The sequence below is a fragment of the Euphorbia lathyris genome, chromosome 2 (assembly GCF_963576675.1).
Source record: "Euphorbia lathyris chromosome 2, ddEupLath1.1, whole genome shotgun sequence".
In the NCBI taxonomy this organism is placed as follows: Eukaryota; Viridiplantae; Streptophyta; class Magnoliopsida; order Malpighiales; family Euphorbiaceae; genus Euphorbia; species Euphorbia lathyris.
In genome coordinates, this window is record NC_088911.1 from 96,497,244 (window position 1) to 96,514,419 (window position 17,176).

The following is a 17,176-nucleotide window of genomic DNA, read 5'->3' on the forward strand; positions in this document are numbered from 1 at the left end:
TAAGTTTTAAAAGTCAACTTCTATATAAATATATATATATTAGAAAGCCAAATATTTGAGTATATTCTTTTTGGGAAAAGAAATGTGCAGTTAGTGGGGTCAAACCTAAACCCCTTTCAATGAGGATTGTAATCTTAACCACTAAGATATTTATTAGTTTTAGTATAATTTTTTTACAGCATAAATATATATACCGCTAATAAAAAATATTTAGGTCGCCTTACAACCATGAGCTCTAGGCTAGTGCACTCCTGGTCTAGGCTCAGGGCCGGTCATGGCTCTTAGATGGATCAAACTCAAGGGGTTGGGTGGTGTGGAGGTGGGGTCAGATGCACTGTCAGTGGTGGAGCATATTCATCAAAAAATACTTTCATTTTTCTTATGGTTCAATTATAGACGATTAATAATCTCGTTCTGCGAATGGGGTGACTCATGCTTTAGCTAGATGTTCTCGTTACTTGTCTAAACTTGTGGAGTGGGGTACTGTCTTATAAATTTTATTTTACATTCTTGTATATTGATTCTGTTTAATAAAACTTATTTTTCTTTAAAAAAAAGTTTATAATAAAAATAAGTGATATATTATTTTTTTACAAAATAAAAGTATTTAACATTACATCATTGCTTAAAAAAAACATTACATCATTAATTTGTAATGATAATAAAGATCAATTTTATCTTTTAATAAATTTACATTTGCATAGGCTCTCAAATTGGGTAAATTACATCCATGGATTGAACTTTGCGTTTTTAAAAGGTCTAATACATAAATAATCCCTGAACTTGTCCAAATATTGCAACTGCTCCCCTCAACTTTCAATTGTAACAACTTACCCCTTAAACTTGTTCAATTGTAAAATATAACCCCAAATTGGAATTTTTTTAACCTGTACTTGAATCAACAGTAAAAGCGTTTCTCCGGATTCGTATCATGCCAAAGATCTGATTATCACACTCCACGAGCTTTGCAAATTTTGCATTTCACGTGTTTCTTCAATTGCAGTCCATGTCAGCAATTTGAGGTTATATTTTACAATTGGACAAGTTTAAGTGGTAAATTGTTACAATTTGACAAGTTCGAGGGGTAATTTGTTACAATAGAAAGTTGGAGGGGGCAGTTGCAATATTTGGACAAGTTCAGGGGTTATTTGTGTATTAAGCCTTTTTAAAATATGAAAAATTAACATAAAAGTCATTTAACTTTATATTTTTTAACATCTGTGACCACTGAATTCTACTTTTTTAACGGTATGGCCACTGAACTTCAAAGTTTAACATAAAAGTCATTCAATTTCACACTTTTTAACATATGTGGTCACTCAATTTTAATTAACTCATCAAAATGACGGGTAACGACCTCAAAATGAAAATATTCAAGAATTGAAGTTGTACGAAATGACATTTATCATGAAACCACAATTTTTATTTTCCAAAATCTCTATTTATGGGACTTTCTCTATCTAAAGATTCAATCTCTCTTCTAACCGAACAACTGACATCAAAATAAAAAATTTCAAGAATTAAAATTGCTTAGAATATCTTTAACTCTTAGAATTTTTATTTTGAGACCGGCAACGGTCGTTTTGAGGTGTTGAGTGGCCACATATGTTAAAAAGTATAAAGTTAAGTAACTTTTATGTTAAGTTTTGGTTTCAGAGTCATACCGTTAAAACGAAGTTCAATGGCCATGAGTGTAATTTACCCCTCTCAAATTGGATTACACTTGTGTAAAACCAACTTAAAAATCAATTTAGTTGATACACTATCAAATTATTAAAAACATAAAATGTTCATCATGGTTTCGATTTAAAAAGATGTCTTATCAAGATGTAAATATAACTTTTAAAAAGATAAAGATGGTCTTAAAATTAGAGAATTTAACAATATGATTTTAAATATTTTTTTTAAACAAAATATGCGAACTTTTAAGCTAGGAAGTTTTGTTTTGTAAAACTTGGGCAAATTATATATTTTTGGGGATATGATACAAAAATATCTCTAAGATTTATAGTTAGGACCAATTTTATTCTAATATCGCAATTTTATCTCTAACGTCTAAAATAGTGCAATTTTATCTCTAATGTTGATAAATTTAATATTCTACCATCTCTGCTGCAGCTTAAAGGAGGAAACATAAATATTACTAAGGGTATTTTAGAATTTTTTTTTTTTATCTTTCACCTATAGGGTAGTTTAGTCTTTATGATATAAATCATAGAAGAGTTTTTATTTATACCATTATGTAACGAACATAAAGTTTAGGTTTAGGATTGACAAATCTAATTCACTTTCCTCTTCACCTTCTCCATTATCTTCTCCATTGAATAAGTTTCTGAATAAGAAACTGAGTTACTCTCTTCAACCATTCTCGTAGGTACAAATATTACCCGAAATCCATTTCAAAAGTTATAAGTTAAATAAGCAATAAGTTACTAAAAAAAACTTATGAGCTATTTTTAAATTATACATTTTGAAAACTGAATAACAAATTGATAAAAACTAAAAGAAAAATTCGGGTATTAATATCATGGATTGTGCGAGGATTACAGAGAATTTTTGTTGTAAATTCATCTTTCTAGGTAGATAGAAGATAATGGAAAAATTGTATATGTTTTTTCATAACTGCTATAATAAACTTGTAGTTACACTTTCCAAAATCTAAAAGATCAATCAACTTTGAGTTCAGAATCACTAGTATAATCTGCAGGAAATTCATCCGCATTGTCATTCATATACTCTTCTTCCTCTCCATTCTTGACTGATAAAAATTCAAGAGCTGTAACAACATCACTCATCAATGGCCGAGTTCCAGCTTCTTCCTGCAGGCACATTGCTGCTATTGCCAGAGCTTGGTACAGTCCCTTTTTTGGGAACTTCCCTTCCAATAATGGATCTGCCATTAGTGTGAACTTCCTTCTATCTTTAAACAATGGAGTTGCCTGCATTACACATTCAAAATGCATTAGGAATCCAAAAGGTTAAGCCGATAGTTAAGGTTCTAAGAATTGAGTTTCTTAAGAGGATATTCCGATAATTAAGGTTTTAAGGATTAAATTCATTTGCTGATTAAGGTGCATATGAAACACTGTAGAAAAGTGTTCTCTACATACCCAAACGACTAGATTCTGTTCTTCTGTGGCTCTTCTATTATCAATAACTCTTCTTCCAGTGATTAGCTCCAAGAACACAACTCCAAAGCTGTAGACATCAGATTTAGCAGTCAATTGGCCTGTCAAAGCATACTCAGGAGCACAATACCCATAAGTCCCCATCACTCTGGTGGAAACATGAGTCTTATCCCCTGTTGGACCGAGTTTCGCCAGCCCGAAATCTGATAGTTTTGGATTGAAATTCTCATCCAATAACACGTTTGATGCTTTGAAATCTCGGTATATTACAGGAGGAGTAGCTGTTTCGTGCAAATATTCAAGCCCTCTTGCTGCACCTTCAGCTATTTTCATCCTTGTTTTCCAATCCAAGCCCTTTTTCTCTAGTGGCAAATCTAAAAAACAAAAACACAAAATTCCAATGTATTTTGCAATCTATATCATTAAGAAAGAAGAAATGGAATCGAAAATTTAAATTAGATTGTACATACCAAGAAGGTGATCTTCAAGAGAGCCATTAGGCATATATTCATAGACTAAAATTCTTTGATCACCTTCAGCACAATATCCAACTAGATTGACAAGATTAGAATGGTGAAGAAGACTTAACATCAAAACCTCAACAAGAAATTCCCTGTTCCCCTGAAATCCATTTCTGTCAAGTTGCTTCACAGCAACAGAATTGTTTGTTTTTCCAAGCTCCCCTTTGTACACCCTCCCAAAACCCCCTTCGCCTATCAGATTTTCATGGCAGAAGTTTTTAGTTGCTGTGCATAAATCCCTGAATGTGAATACCTCAGCAGATATTGTTCCTTTTCCAATTTTGGTTATTGCTTCTGCTATGTACCTTCTTTTGCTCTCATCTGGACCAAAATGAGTCAAAAATCACATATTTTTTAGGATTAAACATCAACGACACACAATTCCGTCACCAATTACAACGAGATATCGCATTTAGCAACAATATTATACTTTTTCTATAAATCAGCCCCAGATTCTACAATCAAAATTTCATATAACATAGGATTAAGAGAAAAGTGTACCGCTCTTGAAGGAAATGTTAGCGAAAGCTGCAAAATTCTTGGCATCATCATAGTCCTTGAGGCTTTTCTTCAAAGACTTTTTGCTAAGTTTCTGCTCAGACATACAACAAGGAAAGCAGTTCATCTTGCCTCCCCTCTCTGATCCACCAACATCAAAAAAAGAATTGAGAGAGGGATATAGAAAAAGAAGGGTTGGAAAAGAGTGGAATCAGAAAGAAAAGACAAGCAATAACCAAAATGTAGAGAAAGTTTGTTGAGAAAGAAGGACTAAAAACCTCAACCAACCAAGCAGGGAAGGAAGGGGATTCTTGTTTTTCAGGAGAAACAAGAAAAACTGTTTTGTCTTTCTTCTTTCCCTTCACCTTTCTTCTGCTCCAATTCTCTCTAATTTCATTCTGCTATCAAATGGGAGATTATGACTCAGTCAATTTTGCTATATTTAGCAATGGATAACTTACAGACAGGTATTTATTTACCTTTGTTTATCTCTATCTCTAGCATGTCCAAATAGGGTTGCCATTTATATATTATTATTTCCAGCTTAGCATTGAAACCAAAATTATTAAGGATTAAGGAAAGACAACCGTTACAAGCTTATTCAGTTACCATTATAGCCAAAACAGGAACAGCCAGGGAGTTTTATTTACTTCCTAACAATGGGATTATATGCATGCGTTACAATTTTGTTTATTTTAATGCACATTTAATATTAATTTTAATAGTTTAATACATTAAGAGCGGTTCAATTTGGCTAAAAATGTTGATTCAACCTCTAAATTTACAAAGTATTTTTTTAGTCTCTAAACTTGTTTAAAATTACATAATGAACAAGTTGGATAAATTGAAATGTATATTACTTTAAGAAAATTCGAAGAGCTTTATCAAAAAAAAAAAAAGAAAGTTCGAAGAGCAAATATATAATTCTAAGCAAAATTCAGGGGACAGCAGATCAATTAAGGTGATCAATAGGTCATTTTGAACAAATTCAGGTGTCTAATAAGATATTCTATAAGTTGATGGAGCTAATATATAATATAAGTTAGGATTAACGCTATATATAATATATTGTTCTATTTATCATTTTTTTTATTAAATGAGCTCTCTTACGAAATTATATTTTTCTTCGGGTTTAAATCATGTGTATAATTATTATATAACCTCCGTAATCGAAATTATACGATATAACATGGTTTTTTTTGTTATTTTCCGAATTAGACAATTAGTTTTTTTTTAATCATTATAACATAATCATATTCATAGGAAATATTAATTTTATCCTCAAGATTTGAAATGAAAACATATAAATGAATAAGAAATAAATTACATGTATAATAATTTACATATTTAATTACATAAATAATTGTGGTGAAGCTCTTAACATAGTGGTTGAGAGTATACCCTTAACTAGGAAGTTTATGGGTTTGAATCGCTTAAACTGGATCTCGAGAAATCGGATAAACTATATAAAAAAATCATACTTTCTTTCCAAAAAAAAAAAAAAAATCATACTTAATTTTTTTTAAAGTAAACTGAACTATTATTAAGAATCAATGTTTAACAAATCGACAAGAAAAAAAGGTGGACAATCCCACTCTCTTCGAACAGATTCGGAACAGACAGCTTTAGCAAGAGCATGGGCTACCATGTTCGCTGAACGTTTTACAAAAAAGATAGAACAAGCAACTAAATCTCTTAAAAAAACTTTACAATCCGCAATTACCTCTGACCTATAGGAGAAATCAGTTTCAGAAGACAAAAGAGCCTGGACAGCCACAAAGCAGTCTGACTGAACACAAACCGAATGTAAATTTCTCTGCTTAAGCCAACTTAAAGCCTCTCGGATAGCCATAATCTCAGAAGTGAGAGCATCAAACAGGCCTTCAAACGCCCCGTTAACAGCGGCTATACAAACTCCCTGACAGTCACGCAAAATAAAACCATACGAACTAAAACCATTCACACTGCAGCACCCAGCATCCACGTTGAGGCAGAAGCAGTTCACCGGCGGAGCAACCCAACTATTACAACTATCCTGCTGCTGCTGAACATTTACTCGCAAAGTATTTCGAGCAGCAACCCATTCCGACCAGACCTAACGACCCGAATAAAGAACCTGAACAGCAGTGCTCCATTTATTTTTCCAAAACACCCGATTCCTGTGAGCCCAAATAGACCAAGCCACAGCCAGAATTTCCCCAAACACCTCCCAATAGTAGCGATTTAGTGCAATAGCCAACCAAGAAACAAAACAAGAGACACTACTCATTCTATATCTTGAAAAAACTCACCCCAAACCAGTTGAGCAAAAGAGCAAGAAATAATAGCATGGGTAATAGATTCACCAATCACCTTACAAATCGGACATTCATCAAGTAAGGGCAAGTGACGTGCCACAAGGTTACTTCTAGTGGGGAGACACGAATTAAAGCAACGCCATGCAAAAATTTTAAGCTTCGGGGGCACACCAAGGGACCAAAGACGCTTCCAATTAGGAAGAGGAGAGGCCAAATTGGGTCAACCAAACGAACCCATCGCCAAATGATAACCCGATCTAACAGTGTATTTACCTCGCCTATCCGGAAACCAAAGCCATGAATCACTACGGGCAGAAAATCGTCTCGGAATGGACAAAATTAATCGACAATCTCTATCGTTAAAGATAGACATGATTAAGTTCTCATCCCACCGACCCCGCTGATCAAACAAAGTATATACGAATTCAAATTGCTGATCAAAAGAAGGTACCGTAGTTGGTCTTGGATTATCAATGTCCGACAACCAATGATCCTCCCAAGTTCTCACATCTAAACCGCTGCCAATTTTGCGTAATAAACCTTTGAAAATTAACTCTCTACCCGCTAAAATGCTCCTCCACACATATGAGGGATTATGCCTAATATTAGCCTGCAAAAAATTAGAGGATGAGAAATAACGAGCCTTAAGGATCCGATGGACAAGTGACTCAGGATTCATTAACAGCCGCCAACTTTGTTTTTCCAATAAAGCCAAGTTAAACTCATGAGTACTCCGGAAACCCATGCCCCCTTCCATCTTTGGAATACAAAGCTTCTCCCACCTTTGCCAACACAAACCTGTAGGAGAAGAACCATTCGATTTCCACCAAAATTTATTTAGTAATTTGTTAATATCATCACATAGATGTAAAGGGAGGAGAAAAATACTCATAAGATAGGACGGAATGGATTGAAGAATAGCTTTAATTAAGATTTCCTTCCCAGCCCGAGACAAAAATTTCTCTTTCCAATTATTTATCCTGAACCAAATTCTATCTTTCAAAAAACCAAACGTTTGTGACTTGCTTCTACCAACAGAAATGGGCTTCTACCAAACGTCTCTTTCCAATTATTTAAGAGGAATTTACACGGTAAATCAGGTTTCTAGTTAAATTTACAAATTATGCATGTGACATTTTGTTATTTATCAATTCAATATTTTATTTTAATAATATTATCAAAAAGTTGGTTTTTATATTAGTTTTGTCAAGTATAGCGGTTAACGTCATATTTTTAACAACATATTTGATTTTTCAGAATTGTAATTCCTTCTATCACTGACTCCCTTTTGGACTGTTCATGTTTAGTGAAAGCTTCATCAGCATCAGGCCTCTTATTACTTGCAAATAGATTCAGATCTCCATATCTTATTATTTGTAGAATTTCACAATATTTGACATTCAGTGTCGTCAAATTTGGAGATTGCATAACTTATGCTCAGTCCTGCAAATAATGGCAAAATTACACTTTGAGAAGGCTATTGAAAATCTAATTCTACAGATACCATAATCTGTATGTGTTTTTGTCCAAAAATATTGTACACTAAACTACAAAGAATTAATGAAATGAGATCCAATAATTCTAATTTCTAAATTCTTGCAGGAATTTCAAATTGACTATCATCTGTCATGGATTCTTTTTAAATTTATTGGTGAACTTCAAGTTGAAAGATCAGCACTTTTTCAGATTATTGTTTGTGTTTTTAAGTTTACTGACAATATTTCTATAGAAAGAAGCCATCAATAGACAGATGAGGAGATCTAGGAATTTCTGTTAGCCATTGTTGCATATGTGGTTGGACAATATCATCAATTTTCCAAAATATCAGAATTTATTAGTTCAGTATTCTTCCATATCAGAAGGTTATTAGGAAAGTTAATTATAAGTTTCAAAACCGGTTTACTCCAGAAATAAGCATGAGATCGTCAACCTGTAAACTGTTGTTAATAGATAGTGTTAGTTATTAAAAATATATGAACCTATTTTTAAGGGGCCATGACGTTTCCTTGATAAATTGAATATAAGTTTTAGAATCTGACATGTTTAGAATAAATAACACCATAAAGAGATATAGGTATATATTTAAAGTATTCATGATATTCATGTAACTAACCCATTATTTAATAAATCATACTTAATTAATTCATACATCAATTAGTAAAAAGAGTAAAAGAATGCAACAAAAACGAATTGGGCTTTACTGAACTGGGCCCAAGCACTTAGTCCTAAATGTGGTCCAATTTCGGATTAGATGAGCACTATTGATCCCAAATGTGATCAATGGCCCATATTTAAGCTCACGTGACTCCCACTACATAAACTAACCTAACTGAAAAATTCAAAACTCTAAAGTTTTGTTTGGATGAAGGTTATTTAAAGTAGGGTTAAGGTGCAAAAATATCCCTAACGTTTTGGGTCAGGAGCAATTTTACCCCTAACGTTTAAAATGGTACAATTTTACCCCTAACGTTTGTAGCCAAGAGCAATTTTACCCCTAACGTTGATAATTTGGGTCAATTTCATACACTATTATAAAACACAGATATTTTTGTTCCTTATTTTGCACCAGTTCCATATCAATTCGTTCTAAAAAAATGATTTCATGTTTTTTGCAATTTAATAATAGAATTGAAGATTAATATTTATAAATTCGGTGAATTTTTTGAATTTTTTGTCTAATTCGTACAAAAGACAATATATTTTTTTTTTCACATCCCAACATATATTTGTGATTTGTTAGTGTTAAAATGACGCATGTGTGAAATGTAGATGACAAGATTCATGGCCGAGCAGACAGTTTGATGAATTATTTCTGAACCCAGATTATCAATATTAGGGGTAAAATTGCTCTTGGCTAAAAACGTTAGGGGTAAAATTGAACCATTTTAGACGTTAGGGGTAAAATTGCTCCTAATCCAAAACGTTAGGGGCATTTTTACACATTAACCCTTTAAAGTAAGGTAAGGTAAAGTAAGTGAGGTTTATGAATAACTTATTGTGTTTGGATAGAAGGTATGGTAAGTGATGATTTAATAACATAATTGTGTTTGGTTTGAAGGTAAAGTAAGGTAAAGTTGTATACAAAATTACTTTTATATCCCTACTCTTGCTCTTAATTATGAATTCTATTTTTCTATAAACTAAATAAATTCTAATCAAAATTAATTAATATATACAAATTTTCAAGATCTTCATCTATAATATTTTTTTGATGATTCGTCTAAAAAAATTCAAATTGTTAAAATTTCAAACTACAAATAAAATGATTTTACTAGCACACTTTGAATAATGTTAAAGTTTTGTGCTGCAACATTTGAGTGATAATAAAACAACCCAATTAAAATTTTGTCCACTGTATATTAATATAATGGGTTTAAAATAGTAAAAGTGTATTTTCGTTTTCTGGCAAAAGAAAAAGGCTCAGCCATTTGATAAAAGAAGAGGGTATTATTGGAAAGTTTTTCATTTAATCCTCCTTAGAGCATCTCCAACAGCCTCTTAAATTGGCTCTTAAGTTAAAATTTGAGGAGGAAGGGTTAAAAATCATCTCTAACAGCCTCTTAGTGGCTCCTCAAATAACTAAGAGCCTCCTCATCCTCTCTATTAATAGAGAGCCTCTCTCCACCTCTTAGTGACTCTTAACTCATTTTTTATTAATAATTTATTATTGAGGATTCTCTCTCCTTTCACTATTGGTAGATAGAACAATAATTAATTATTGATTTGTCTCTCTCCTTTCACTATTGGTTAATATAACAAAAATTAATAACTTTAATAATAAAATAATAAATAGAGAGTGAATACAAGGAGTATTGTTGGAGATGATATGTATTAGTAACTCTTAAATCACTAAGAGTCAATTTTTTATATTATTTTTAGGGAGTGAACTAAGAGTCTATTGGAGATGCTCTTACCCCCCAAATCGGGGTGCATAAAAAAACAAGGGAAAATTTACTCCCACTTACCCCCACTTACCTTACTTTTCAATTACACTCCAAAATAAACAAGTTAACTTTCATACACTTATCATACCTTACCTTGAATAACCTTCATCCAAACAAACCCAGCATTTCTGGAAGTAAGGGAAAAGGAAAAGGATGGCCTTAAATTTCCCAGTATATTTGAGGGAATGCAGAACATTCTATGTGTGCCTGTTTAATTTAATTGGGAGAATCAACTTGTTTCATCATTTATTTATTTTTTTCAAACTATATAATTTAATTAACCTATTTTTACGGTTAAACTTGTTTCCAATCTGATAAAAAGGAATCCAAAAATTACAGTAAACAAACTATGTTGAAAAGGAATAAGAACATTTGCTTAAGGTTATCATCTCCTAAAATCACAACATAATGCTTCTAAATTAGCTTAATTAGAAACTAAATTCCCAAAATTGCAACATAAAGTTGCTAATTATTTGTGGTATAAACCCTACCCAACCCTTATTTTCCCTCTATCTATAATTCATCATCATCTTCTTCAATTTGTAATAAAAGGGTGCTGCTTTAGATCTTGAAGTGTAACCCAACTTTGATTCCTTATATTTTCTGTATGCCTATCAATTGGGCCAGTTTTCCAATGGTGACTGATCTCTCATTTGGTTCGTCAGGCTCAACTGGCCTGGGGTTCTAATAAGCCTACCAGCTGCTTTTCATTCAGACAACCAGCTCGGTGCTTTTCTGTTCTGCAAAGGAAAGAAGAACAGATGAGAAAGCAGCAACAAAGAGAAAGATGGGGTTCATGAGAAGTTCAGAATGGAAGGTTTGAAAATGTGGTTAATTATTTCAGACCTCGCCAAAGGTTTGTTCATTATGAATTTGATTTCGTTCCTTCCTTCATTCCTCCTTTCCAATTTGGGATTGATTGATTTATTTCTCTTTATCTCTTTCCCTATTTCTGATTAATATACTTTCAATTATCGTGGGTTTTATGTGATCTTTTTAATTTTGATATAGGTTGAAAAATCTGTGGAAATGTGTTGAGATAATCTCTACCGAAATTATATTTGGGTTAATCTAAAGCAAGTATTTCTCCAGGTTAAGCTGATTTCATCTATATCTGTTGTTTCTAATGTTGTACTGAGTATAGTTAATCAAACCTCTACCTGGAAGTCAATTGGATCTCCAATCTCTCAAAACCATCAATTCAGTCTTTAAGTTTTGCTAAACTCAGTAATTGGGTACCTTTCTTTAACTCTTTTTCACTTAATATCATTTTAATGATTAGCTCCCTCATTTAATTACCAGAAGAGCGAGTAGAAAAGAAATTTTACCAGAAGAAGTTACAGAAATGCTGCAGTCAGAACTAATTTGAGAAACTTCATTCTTTGTTGACAAAAAACAGCATAAACAAACCAAATGATTTTGAGTTTGATGTCCCTGAGCTTGAATCAACTGAACATCTATTGTAATTGTTTTAGTGTAATTGATTATAATGGTGATGAAGAAATAGAATTAGGTACTGGTCCAAGAATACCAGAACCATCATTATGGGAATCTTATCCAAGTTAATCAACTGAATTTCTAAAGATAACTCTTTCATCATCATCCAATTACTGAAATTGGTACTATGATGCTTGACATGTTTGGTACTTTTTCACCCACAGCCGTCCTAAAACAGTTGTCTTTCATGTGGGCCTAAAGGAAGAAATTACTGATTTTTCCACTTATTATAATTAGAATAATATTATTTCAGGAGACTATTGTATTTTGAATTTTGACTATCTCACAAGTAGAAACATATGAATTTTGAGTGTAGAAAACTTTCTGCCAGCCTGTTCTTGTCAAGCCATGTTTTTCTTTCTTGACAAACCACTAATTTCCATTGTGTCCATGTTCTTCTTTTTCGTTTTTTCCTTTCAGGTCCTTGCCTTTGCTTCTAATTCATCTTTTCCTGAGCTTCAAGCTTCAGGGGAAGCAGATGCTCTTTTGAGGTGGAAAGCTAGTCTTGATAATCAGAGCCAATCTCTCTTATCTTCTTGGGCTCAACCTACTGCTACTCATTGCAATTGGTCTGGTATTTACTGCGATAAGGTAGGAAGTTTGACCAATTTGAGTCTTCCTAGTTATGGTTTGAAAGGTATGCTTCAAAATCTCAGCTTCTCATCTTTTCCCAATCTTACTGAGCTTAATCTCAGCAACAATTCTTTCTACGGCACCATTCCTTCCAATCTATGCAATATTTCCAAACTCCAAATCATTGACTTGTCTATCAATGATCTCTCTGGTTCTATTCCTAAAGATTTTGGGCTTTTGAGTTCAATCAATTATGTTGATTTATCAGACAATTATCTCACCGGCACAATCCCAAAGTCTTTAGGAAATTTGACCAGGTTATCATTTCTTTACCTTTATGGAAATGAACTCTCTGGTTCTATACCTCAAGAAGTTGGAATGTTGAAATATGTTATTGATCTTAGATTGTCACGTAATAAACTCACTGGTATAATTCCAGCTTCTATTGTAAACTTAACGAGGTTATCAATCCTCAGTCTTGCTTTGAATCAACTTTCTGGTTCTATACCTCAACAAGTTGGAATGTTGAACTCTGTCACTACTCTTAGTTTGTCAGATAATAATCTTACCGGTTCGCTCCCAACTTCTATAGGAAGTTTGACAAGTTTATCGACTCTTTATCTCTCATGGAACCAACTTTCCGGTTCCATACCTCATGAACTTGGCATGTTAAGTTCTGTCAGTGACTTAGAATTGTCTCACAACAATCTCACAGGTAGAATCCCAAGTTCAATTGGAAACTTGACAATGTTGTCTGTTCTTTATCTTTCTTACAATCAGCTCTATGGTTCCGTACCTCATGAGATTGGAATGTTGTCATCTCTAATAGAACTTGTCCTGTCAGACAACAATCTCACAGGTACAATTCCGATTTCTATAGGAAACTTGACAGACTTGTCTACCCTTTATCTTGATAACACTCAATTTTATGGCAGTATACCGAATGAGATTGGAATGTTAACATCTCTCAAAGAACTTTCGCTGGTATCAAATAATCTCACTGGTGTAATCCCAAATTCAATAGGAAACTTGAGTGTTATTACAGTTATGCAGCTATATGACAACGGATTGACTGGACAATTACCGAAAGGCATCTGCAGTGGGAGGACGCTTCAATATTTTGCAGCACAAAACAATTATTTCTATGGTCCAGTACCAAAGGGCTTGAGAAACTGCAGTAGCTTGTTAAGACTTGCTTTGATGAATAACCAATTGACAGGAAATATATCAGAAGACTTTGGTATGTATCTGCACTTGAGTTACATCGATTTGAGTCACAATAAATTTTACGGCAAGCTTTCATGGAATTGGGAATATTTTTCAAATTTATCTGCATTGAGAATCTCAAATAACATCATCTCTGGCACAATACCAGCTGAAATTGGGAAGGCACCTCAGCTGCAATCCATAGACCTATCATCGAATCAGCTTGTTGGAACCGTTCCAAAAGAATTTGGAAAGCTAAAGTTGGTTGAGCTTTTTCTTGATGATAACAAGCTTTCAGGTATTCCTCATGAAATAGGAATGTTATCTGATCTGCAACATCTTAACTTAGCAGCAAACAATCTAAGCGGAGCAATTCCCCAGCAGCTCGGAAAGTGCTCAAAACTGTTGTTCTTGAATCTTAGCATGAACAAGTTGACAAATAGTATTCCATCAGAGTTAAGCAGTTTACACTCTCTACAAAGTCTTGATCTCAGTCAAAACTTGTTGGTAGAATTGATCCCAGAACAGTTTGGTCAGCTCCAAAGATTGGAGATGTTAAACCTCTCCCATAATTTGTTGTCAGGTTCAATTCCAACAACTTTTGATAATTTATTGAGTTTGAGAGTAGTAGACATATCATACAACGAATTGGAAGGCCAAATTCCTGACATTAAAGCTTTTCGTGAAGCTCCTTTCGAGGCACTTAGAAGCAACAGAGGCTTATGTGGCAACAATACAAGACTAAAGTCTTGCATTTCTCCTAAAAAGGGAAAGAATGCAAGCAAATGGATTGTTATTCCCATCATGGGTGGTCTATTGCTATTATTAGTCTTGGTTGGAGTGTTCTTCATTGTGTACAGAAAGATTTGGAAGAAAAAAGCTAAATCACCGGAGGCAAATACTGGAGTTAATTTCGCACTTTTGCTAGATGATGAAGACTTGCATTACGAAAAAATTGTGGAGGCAACAGAAGAGTTTAACTCAAAATATTGCATTGGGGAAGGAGGGTATGGAACTGTCTATAAAGCTACTGTATCACCAAGCCGAGTGGTTGCTGTGAAGAAACTTCATCAGTCAGAAAATGATTTGAAAGCATTCGCAAATGAGATTGGTGCATTGACAAACATACGTCATAGAAACATTGTGAAATTATATGGCTTTTGTTCACACCGCAAACACTCTTTTTTGATTTACGACTTCATTGAAAGAGGAAGTTTAAGGAAGATATTAAGTGACAGTGAAGCAGCAATTGAATTGGACTGGACTAAAAGGCTAAATGTTATTAAAGGAATAGCAAATGCATTATCATATATGCACCACGATTGCTCTCCTCCAATTATTCATCGAGACGTCACCAGCAACAATGTGCTGCTGGATTCAGAGTACGAGGCTCATGTTTCTGACTTCGGCACTGCTAGACTATTGATGCCTGACTCTTCGAATTGGACATCATTTGCAGGCACATTTGGATACACCGCTCCAGGTGCATACCTTGATTTCGTTTCGTATATAAAATTTTGAAGTATGTAGATTGTTTTATACTATCTCTAATTTGGATCCTTTTTTTCTTTTTGTAGAGCTAGCATATACAATGAAAGTCAGTGAAAAATGCGATGTTTACAGTTTTGGAGTGTTGACACTTGAAATAATAATTGGAATACATCCAGGAGATTTCATCTCATCCTTTTCATCGTCATCGGATGGCCATGAAACACTGTTAAAGGATGTGATTGATCAACGCCTCCCGCCTCCTCAAAACACAACTGCTGAAGGAGTGATCTACATAGTAAAGCTTGCACTTGCATGTTTGAATTCAAATCCTGAACTTCGACCAACAATGCAACATGTTTCTTCACAGCTGCTAGTAGTTAAATGGCGTCCTTCGCCACAGCCATCATTCTCTGAAATAAAATTGGGAGAAATGTTGGTTCATGAAACTTTCACCAGATAATCCATTGAGGAAGAAGAGAAAGCTTCTTCTCTTTTGTTTCACTTTTCATGCTTCCAAAATGTAATATAAAATGCTATTGTCATCTTTATGTGAATAAGGAAATGTATATTATGATTGTATTTGTATACTTCTATGTTGCATGAAAATGTTAATTTTAAAGCGTTTTATCAAAACGTTCCAAAAACTAAAATTCTTGGAAAATTGTACAGAACGTTTTGATTGCGTTTTTGCCGTGGCAAATCCAGGACTGAAAACTTGGGATGCTCCATTGTTTAGGAAAAAAAAAAATGAATGACAGAACTCAGCATGATCAAAATATTACTATTAATTTTCAACTTTTTTTTGTGTTTATGTACTTAATTTTCAATTGAACCACAAAATTATATTAAAATCAAATTATTAATATTTATTTAACTAATAATAAATATATTAATATTTATTATTCAATTAAGGATTGAAAATCAAATAATATTTATGTTGTATTAAGTGAATAAAATAATAAATATAAAATGCAGTATGCGTATGACACCCATAAAAATAGAAGTGAAAATGACTAATTACTACAAAAGATTTTTGTAGAATAACATTTTAAATTGAGAGTTATGAGAATTGATGAGGTAGCATTTTTAGAGGGAAATATTATCTCCAACCATTTGGGATTCTACTGGGTAATGTTGTATTGCATGGTAATTTTGGGGTTTGGATTAGTTATTGAGGTTAGAATTTGGGCTTCTTAAGTAAATGAATTGATTAATCTATGTGCACAACACTATTCAATAAGTTATGTCACATGAATAGAATAATTTGGAAAAAAAGCCCATTCAACCTAGCGCCGCTCTGCTAAAAAAGAACCAGCGCGGCTCTACTAGGTTTGGCTTAACGCCGCTCTCCCCTCCATCTCACCGTCGTTCTGTTCGTTTCTTCGCCGCGGATCCCGTTTCTATGGTGTATTCCGTTCGTTAACCATGGATCTGCTCTCCTTTGTGGGTTGTTGTCCCTTTCGCGCGGATCTGTCCGTCCAGTCATGGATCTCCGCCGTCCGTGCCTCCGTCTAGCGTCGATCTGTCTTCGTCCGACGCGGATCTGTTAGGTCGTCGGACCGTCCGCCGCCGTCTGCCGTTGGCCTGCCGCTGTATTCGGATCTATATATTTTTGCTTGGAAACTGCAGTACCTAATATTAAAAAGATTACCTAATTATGATAATTTAAAAAGAGATCTTATTAAAGAAGGATCCCTTGGAAAAAGGAATGGCTCCGGCGCTGTTCCGATCCGGAATCGTGAAGGTTATTCACCGCCGTTTCCTTCTCTTTGGATCGTGGATCCGTGTGTTCTCTCCCTGTCGTTAAGTTCGCTTATGTGGTTGTTCCCCTGCCGCCGCTCTCTTCGCTGCTCTCCCTAATCGTCGTTCAATTCTCTTTTGGCTCGCGGTTCTGCTCCGGCGCCGGTCCGATTCGTAATCAAGGATTTGCGGCTCTTTGGGAATAATTAATTTTGAGTTTATTTTGAACATGGAAATGAACATTAATTATAGGGTTAAGGTGTAAAAATACCCCTAACGTT

At 34.0% G+C, this 17,176-nt stretch overlaps 2 protein-coding genes across 5 annotated transcripts; one reads left to right on the forward strand and one right to left on the reverse strand.

Moving 5' to 3' along the window:
• Positions 1 to 2,543: 2,543 nt before the first annotated feature.
• On the reverse strand, positions 2,544 to 4,285 carry LOC136220742 (probable serine/threonine-protein kinase PBL23). 2 transcript variants are annotated; one of them, XM_066008528.1, is made up of 4 exons: positions 4,151 to 4,285; positions 3,599 to 3,970; positions 3,111 to 3,502; positions 2,544 to 2,939 (listed from the first exon to the last, which is right to left on the reverse strand). In XM_066008528.1, exons 1-4 carry the CDS (start codon positions 4,272 to 4,274, stop codon positions 2,667 to 2,669), a joined length of 1,161 nt encoding a protein of 386 aa, XP_065864600.1. In that variant the 5' UTR covers positions 4,275 to 4,285; the 3' UTR covers positions 2,544 to 2,666. The 2 variants fall into 2 exon arrangements, with proteins under 2 accessions (XP_065864600.1, XP_065864599.1); XM_066008527.1 differs by having other exon boundaries at positions 3,087 to 3,502.
• A 6,393-nt stretch (positions 4,286 to 10,678) lies between these two features.
• LOC136219048 (probable leucine-rich repeat receptor-like protein kinase At1g35710) lies at positions 10,679 to 15,734 on the forward strand. Of its 3 annotated transcripts, none has more exons than XM_066006270.1 (3): positions 10,679 to 11,244; positions 11,400 to 15,147; positions 15,242 to 15,734. In XM_066006270.1, the coding sequence occupies exons 2-3, from the start codon at positions 12,234 to 12,236 to the stop codon at positions 15,613 to 15,615; spliced, it is 3,288 nt and encodes a 1,095-aa protein (XP_065862342.1). In that variant the 5' UTR covers positions 10,679 to 11,244; positions 11,400 to 12,233; the 3' UTR covers positions 15,616 to 15,734. The 3 variants fall into 3 exon arrangements, with proteins under 3 accessions (XP_065862342.1, XP_065862341.1, XP_065862343.1); XM_066006271.1 differs by having other exon boundaries at positions 10,683 to 11,244; positions 12,306 to 15,147; XM_066006269.1 differs by having other exon boundaries at positions 10,679 to 15,147.
• The last annotated feature ends 1,442 nt before the right edge of the window (positions 15,735 to 17,176 follow it).

Bases quoted from the DNA above. Each gene is read 5' to 3' on its own strand.
- LOC136219048 (XM_066006269.1), top strand. From the start codon at position 12,234: ATGTTTTTCTTTCTTGACAAACCACTAATTTCCATTGTGTCCATGTTC. The intron at 15,148-15,241 runs GTGCATACCTTG...TTCTTTTTGTAG, and splicing joins ATTTGGATACACCGCTCCAG to AGCTAGCATATACAATGAAA.
- LOC136220742 (XM_066008527.1), bottom strand. From the start codon at position 4,274: ATGAACTGCTTTCCTTGTTGTATGTCTGAGCAGAAACTTAGCAAAAAG. The intron at 3,503-3,598 runs GTATGTACAATC...TTTGTTTTTTAG, and splicing joins TCTTGAAGATCACCTTCTTG to ATTTGCCACTAGAGAAAAAG. The intron at 2,940-3,086 runs GTGTTTCATATG...TGTGTAATGCAG, and splicing joins GTAGAGAACACTTTTCTACA to GCAACTCCATTGTTTAAAGA.